Raw genomic sequence first — 6,836 nt, forward strand, 5'->3', positions numbered from 1 at the left:
CTGTAGGCTCAGTGCCGCCGGTCTGGGAGCTGCCAGGGTCGGTTCTGATACCAGCCCCCGCCCTTCTGCGGTCAGAAACGTTTCCCTTAGAAATGCCAGCCGCTCGCCCCGCACCGCGCCGTGAGGAACCGCGCCGTCCCTTCCTGCTCCCAACAGCAGCGCGGAGCCGCTCGCAGCGCCCACGGCGGCGCCGCCCGGGGGGGCGAAGCGGGCGGAGAAACAGCGCCCCCTACCGCCCCCACCGCGCCGTCATGGCGGCGCTCCGCCTCCCCCTGCCCTCCCCCCCACGGCCATTCGCGGAGGGCGGGAGCGCGGCGGCGCCCAATGGGAGCGGGGCGGCCGTGACGGCAGCGCTGAGCCGCACCGAGCGCCGGGCACTGCGCGTCCCCAGCTCCGCGCCGCCATGTCGCGGCTCAGCCCGCCGGAGGAGAACCTGCAGGGTAAGTAAGGGCCGCGGGGCGGGGCGGTGGGAGCCGCGCGGTTTCCCTCCATCTCCGCCTTCGCTTCTCCCCGTCCGCTCGCCCTTGCCGCCGCGCTCCTCCTTCGCTGTGCCTCCGGCACCGCATCTCCGCTGCTCCGGCTTTGCTGCGCCCACGGAAACCCGGCAGGTTTTGCCCCGCACGTTTTTCCTTGCGGCGCATCCCGTCACTGCGCCGCGACGGGCAGAACTCGGCAGTCTGCTCCCGCTGTTGTGTCAGCGCGGTGGACAGCCTGAATCCCCCGGCGGTCGCGTGGCTCAGCGCTGTCTGCCCCGTGAGCTGCTTTGTAAGCGACAGGTTGGCTCCGGGTCCTGCCGTGTGTTGGTTGCCACTAGCGCAGGGCTGCAGCTCGGAGCCCTCTTCGAAACAGCAGAGCCGCGTGTGACCTCCCGCATGAAACAACGCCGCGGGCGGCCGCACGTGATGGGGCATTGCTGCGTGCCTGCTGCTCGGCGAAAAGCGCCGCGCGGGCTGCAGCCTGGAACGCTTTCGGTAATCAGTAAACAAACTGGCGCAGGAAGTCTTAGAGGTTGTTGTTGTTGTGTTGGGCTCTTTTTGGACGTTGCCTGCGTTGAGCAATACGAACGACGTGCGGCTCTGAACGAAAATAAAAGCCCTCGTTTGCAGAAGGAGACACAATGTACCGCCTGGCTTCTGCTCGGCTCCCTGGGGCTGCAGCTCTTGCAGCACACCCCCGTGTTTTGGCACTGTGCGGTGCTCGCCGAGCTGCAGATGCTGGCACTAAAGCCTGTCCTGCCGTGTCATGGGGAGGATCAGCAGTCTCATGTTCTGCATGCCTTTGTGCAGAGCAGCCGGCCTTATTCTGGTCGTGTTTTCCATTGTGCCCGACAGGTTCCTGGGTTGAACTTCACTTCAGCAGCAATGGAAATGGCAATGGAAACAGCACGGCAGCGACCAGCCAAGAACAAGTACCAGCTTCTATCTCCATTCACAATGGTGACATGGAGAAAATACTCCTTGATGCACAGCATGAGTCTGGAAGAAGCAGTTCCAGAGAAAGTTCCCATTGTGACAGGTAAACAAAATGCTTTACTGTAAGTATGGCTACTATGGGGAATGGTTTTACACTGAGACAGGGGAGGTTGAGGTTGGATATGAGGAGGAAGTTTTTCAGCCAGAGGGTGGTGAGGCACTGGCACAGGTTGCCCAAGGAGGCTGTGGATGCCCCATCCCTGCAGGCATTCAAGGCCAGGCTGGATGTGGCTCTGGGCAGCCTGGGCTGCTGGTTGGTGACCTGCACACAGCAGGGGGTTGGAGCTGGATGAGCACTGTGCTCCTTTGCAAGCCAGGCCATGCTGTGATTCTATGAAGTAAAGCAGAGCTCACTCTTGCACAAAGCCATGTTTATGCACAGTGTTCCTGCTTGTGCACAGGCAGCACTCTTGTTCTGGTGAAGGTACCACACAGCAGCGATGTCAGAGAAAGGTGATAACAAGCAGTGTGTGCTTTGTCATGGGCTAAAACAGTCAAGAGTGCTCAGGCAACTGCTGAAAGGAATTGTTCTGTATCTAGTTTACAAAACATACAGATTTCTAGGTATGTAATAATAAAATAGAAAAATACATTTGAGACAGATGGCCAATTTTGTCAATTCATGCATTTGATTTGGATGGATTGCAAAGTCTGCAGCCTGAAGTTTATCTAGCAAAAGAAACTGAGGGACTTAAAACAGCAGGATGCAGAACCTCCTTGTCTCACCTGCCTTGCTAGAGTTGAACCCCCCAGCCATCACTGCTGCCCAGGTTGTTTAGTGGGCAGTGGGAGCCCAGCAGCGCAGCCTCACGGCTGCTGAAAGGATCTCAGCACAGCGCTGTGCCTGGCTGGTTGTTGAGCACCAGAGGTGGACTGGGGGAGGTGGCAGCTGTGTATCACCTGGGGACAGATGGATCTCTTCGGTTGCGGGCGCTGCAGCTCTTCAGGACAGCCGTGCATACAGGCTTTGTTTGTTACTTTTTGGTCCCAAAAATGATGTCATAAAGGACTGACTGAGCTCCTTGTCACTTGTTCTTCTCTTTGTTCAAGCCCTCCTCGTTCCCAGACACCTCTGGACAGCCACAGAGCTCTGGAAATAGAGAGCCATAGCAGTGGGGAAAAAAACAGCTTTCAGGTAAAAGTCTCATTTTGCTTTGGAGAGCAAATTTGTCACTGTTTGACACCCGGCAGTAGGAAACCAGCAGCTTCACCTTCTGTGTAGGGACTTCAGCAAATTGCTCTTAGGATAATGGCAGCAGAATCGCTCAGCATAGCAGATTCTCTCAGCCTCCTCTTGTCCAGAACTGACAGCCCAGGTTTTACCAATGTGGCTTTAATTGGTTCTCAAGATGGCATAAAACGTGCTGTGTCCTGTAGGCCCTCCCTTTATCCCAAACTCACTGGCTCTACAACTCCTTCAGGAATCTGTCTGAAGGAATTGCCCACCTTGGGTTAATTAAATACATTACTGCAAATTAATTGTTCTTAGATCACGTTTCCAGAAAACCTTTCATGTGCTTGAAGATGTTTGTTTAGATTTTGAGATCCAATAATCTCAAGTTAGAATACCATCAGAAATAGCTGCCTGGGCAATCTTATTTCATTGTTAAGTGTGTGTGCAGCTGCTTAACTTCTATAATCAGATCCTGCTCTTATTGCACGACCTCTGCTTCATTCAGTGCGTATGAAAGCAGCAGGAAATTGTATTCCCGTGTAGCAAAGCTGCTCTTTTGCTTGTGTGCACACATCTGTGCAGCAGAAAACAAGACCTGGGATCACCCCTCCTGCTGCCAACACTGTTCCAAAAGTCGTGTAGCTTTTCTAAACTGAACTGGTTTCACTTGGTGCGTGTTGGCTGGATTAAGGTTCTGCAGGTGGATGTAACATCCAGCCAGATCTGAACACAGGCAGACTTGAGAAGTGCGTTCTGCCGAGTGTCTTTAGATTTGTGAAGGTGGGATATTTTCAGATCACACGTGAGGATGGAATACAGGGCGCCTGGCATTTCATTTCCAGGTCAGTCTTTACTTACACAAATAAGAAATACGAATGTGGGATGCGACCCCTTTCCATTCCCGTCCTGCGCTGAGGCCGTCCCCTCTGCCCACGTCTCTCCAGGATGCGAATGCTTGGGGTGATGAGGACGGTACACAGCAGGGGGAGGTGGGAGAAGTGAGCTGCAGGTGCAGCCTTGGGTGCAGCACAGATGTGCTTTAGAGGACCGATCGCTACCTCTGGCAGTCACGTGTTCTGTTTGGTCGTGGCTCTGTGTTTCAGTCCGAAGAGGACTTCCTTGAGAGGAGGAAAGAGGTAGAAAGGCTGCTGAAGAAAAATGCAGACTGGATATGGGATTGGTCCAGCAGGCCGGAGAACATCCCCCCAAAGTGAGTGCCCTCAGGGCTTCTGGAAGAGCTCTGACACAGCTGTTATTGCCACCAGCAGAAACGTGTGCGTTAGTGTTCTGACTGCATTTGGTGTGTGTGTGAATGTTCTGACTGCTCTCTTCCTCAAAATTAGGGAGTTCCTGTTCAAACACCCCAGGCGCACAGCCACGCTCAGCATGAGGAACACCAGTGTCATGAAGAAAGGGGGGATATTTTCAGCAGAATTTTTGAAGGTTTTCCTCCCATCTCTGCTTCTTTCTCATTTGCTTGCCATTGGACTGGGGTAAGTTTATTTTTTTTTTTGAGTGGCTTTTTTTCTTTACCTGTTTTCTCAGGTCTGACCGACTTCCTCTTTGTCTGCAGCTGAGCTGTGTGCTCTTCACCACGCAAGGATGGCAGTTGGTTGTTCAGGGTTTCCTATTTGCCTGTGGTACTGCTGAATGCACCCAGTTAACTGTAATGCTTTTCTTACCAGCTCAGAATTCTTCCAAAGAATTAAAGAGCAGTGAAATTAAGATTGTATGTACGTACTTCTCAGTTCCATGGGAGGTGTGAGCTTTAATCTCAAAAGGTAAAAATGTAGGGCAGCTGTGAAAGCACAGCAAGGTGGGAAATGGTGGCTACAGAAACACGAGTCCACAAGGATGACAGTAAAACCAATGGCTTACAAACACCAGGTGAAAGAAAAAGCACAGTCAGAATGTTAGACTTCAGGAAGGTCCCGAAGTGCTGCATTGTTGCTGACCCCGTGCTTATCTCTCACTCCTGCATTCCTGAAACTGAGCAGCTTGCTCAGAGAATTACTCACAGTTTGGGAAGCAGTTGTCAGAGAAGGGTTTGCACAAACAACCAAAGGCCGAGAGCCGCAGTGGGCACTGCTATAGCTGGTGCTGCTGCCCTGGCTGTAACTTAAATAACTTGTAACCTGATAATGAAAAACACTTTCTTTCGCAGGCTGTACGTCCCTCCTGAGCTGAAGCCAAATGCTTACTGACCCCATGTTCTTGATCCTCAGGATTTACATTGGAAGGCGCCTCACAACCACAGCTTCCAGCAGTTCTTTCTGAAGGCACCCGGCGTGGTTTCAAAGCAAACATTGGTGTGGGAATACAGGAGGTGACCTGCAGCACCTGTCCCAGCAGCGCCTGCGCCATCAGCGTGCACTCGTTCTGTGAACGCTGTGTTCCTAGTTTAGTAAGAGTGGGAAAAGACACTAAAGCTAATGTCTCGTGTCGTCTTCTGGAGCAATGCATAATGCATCTGAATCATGCTCTGGCAGCCGCTGCCTTGCTTTGTAGTGAAGTATCTCTGAGAACTCACATAAATGGGTGTTTAAAAACAGAAGCTTAGCTTTGAGTATCTCGCTGAGTCACGGTTGCAACATTAAAGTGCTGCTTCCTTACACTTCGTAGATGTGGATGTTTGTCACTGCTCTGCAGTGGTGACGATGAGGGATTAGCCCAAAACGACGTGTGGCCTTATGGATCATAGGCAGGATTCTCAGTAAGCTGTCACCTCGCTTGAAGCTGTTTCCTTTTAGACTTTGCTCAGCTCTCCTTCACTTTTGTGTGAGATGGTGAAACGGGCACCTGGAAGAAATTGCTCTATTGGTGAAACTTCCATCAGTTTTTACTACTTCAGTGTGACACGCAACAGCCTGAAATGAAATTTGGACTCTAGTGCCTAATAATTTCTTCTGCAAAGGCAATTGAATTCCCCAGCTAATTGGATCTCCTTCTGCTGTATCTCAGACTGTCGCTTCTCAGTCTTTTTTACCTGTACAATAAATTTGCATCTTCTATTTGCCTCATCCACATACAAACTTCAAGATCTGCTTGCTTGCTTGTACTAACGGAATGCCTTTACCTACAGTAATTTTATCTTATTTAATGAGAAAAAAGCAGATGTTTGCCAAATTGTTTTGTATATTTCAATAAAACAGTTCCTCACAGATTGCTTCTTTGTCTTCATGCTTAATCATTGTTTCATACTTAAAGTGCGTAATTGACAAATCAACAAGAGGTTTATATAGAAAATAATTTAATCATTGGTTCTTGAATCTGAATACGGGTAAACTGTCTTTGGAAGTCACTTAATGAACAGAAACTCACTGAGCTTGCAGAGACGCTTTCTGTTCTACCGCGGTCATTTAGAAACAAATTAGCTTTCTACTTTTTGTCCTTATTTAGCAGCACTGATTCCTTCTGTGCTGAATCTCTCAGGGCAGAGCAGCGCTGCCTGTGGGCCCCAATCCAAGCAAGGCACAATTCATTTTCCATGGGCTGATCCTGCTGAGGCCACTGGAAATCCCCACTTGCAGGGTTTGCTCAGGATGTCTGCTGGAGGAGCAGGCTCTGCTTGTTGGCTGAGTGTATGTCCATCTGCAGTGAAAAAAAATACATCATCAGTTTCTGAATAATAATTCTCATGAAATTGAGCTTTTTAAGAAATCTGACTACAGTCTGAGCTGAACCTCAGGGTTCCTCCTCAACAATAATAAAAGCAGTGATAGCAGAGCCATCATCAGAACAACCACTTCCTCCCTTTGGAAAAAAAGATGGTTTAATACTGCTGTATCTGAATTTCAGGTTTTCTTATAAATACAAAAAGAAAAAACAAAAAAAACCAAGCCTAAACACGCATGCAACAGTTCCTCACATTCACAAGGACCTTTACATGGCAGCAAGTGGAGCGGGGCGTTCTGCAGCCCCAGCACACCTTGTGCATTCATGCCTTATTCCACCAGGGCTCCTGGCACATTCGTAGTAGACAAGTAGAATGCCATGAGAAGTAAAGATACGCTGCATTGGAAGCTTCCTGTGCTCCAATAACTACTGGCATTTCAGAAAGGATTCGTGGAAGCTGCTAATGACACCTCAGCATTCCAGCAGTGCGGCCCCTGCGTTCCCCATCCATCCCTGCCCTCAGCCTGTGCCCACTCACAGCCTGCAGAGCAAAGTGAGGAAAGCCCAAACCTACC

At 50.5% G+C, this 6,836-nt stretch overlaps 1 protein-coding gene across 2 annotated transcripts; it reads left to right on the plus strand.

Annotated features, from left to right (window-relative positions):
- The first annotated feature begins 363 nt into the window (after positions 1–363).
- BNIP3 (BCL2 interacting protein 3) lies at positions 364–5,807 on the plus strand. Of its 2 annotated transcripts, none has more exons than XM_042818905.1 (6): positions 364–440; positions 1,332–1,515; positions 2,523–2,607; positions 3,750–3,856; positions 3,990–4,139; positions 4,872–5,807. In XM_042818905.1, the coding sequence occupies exons 1-6, from the start codon at positions 404–406 to the stop codon at positions 4,921–4,923; spliced, it is 615 nt and encodes a 204-aa protein (XP_042674839.1). In that variant the 5' UTR covers positions 364–403; the 3' UTR covers positions 4,924–5,807. The 2 variants fall into 2 exon arrangements, with proteins under 2 accessions (XP_042674839.1, XP_042674840.1); XM_042818906.1 differs by lacking the exon at positions 4,872–5,807 and adding an exon at positions 4,811–4,865.
- The last annotated feature ends 1,029 nt before the right edge of the window (positions 5,808–6,836 follow it).

The sequence above is a fragment of the Centrocercus urophasianus genome, unplaced genomic scaffold, assembly GCF_019232065.1.
Source record: "Centrocercus urophasianus isolate 14NV4802_14NV808 unplaced genomic scaffold, USGS_Curo_1.0 seq_17, whole genome shotgun sequence".
Lineage (NCBI taxonomy): Eukaryota > Metazoa > Chordata > Aves > Galliformes > Phasianidae > Centrocercus > Centrocercus urophasianus.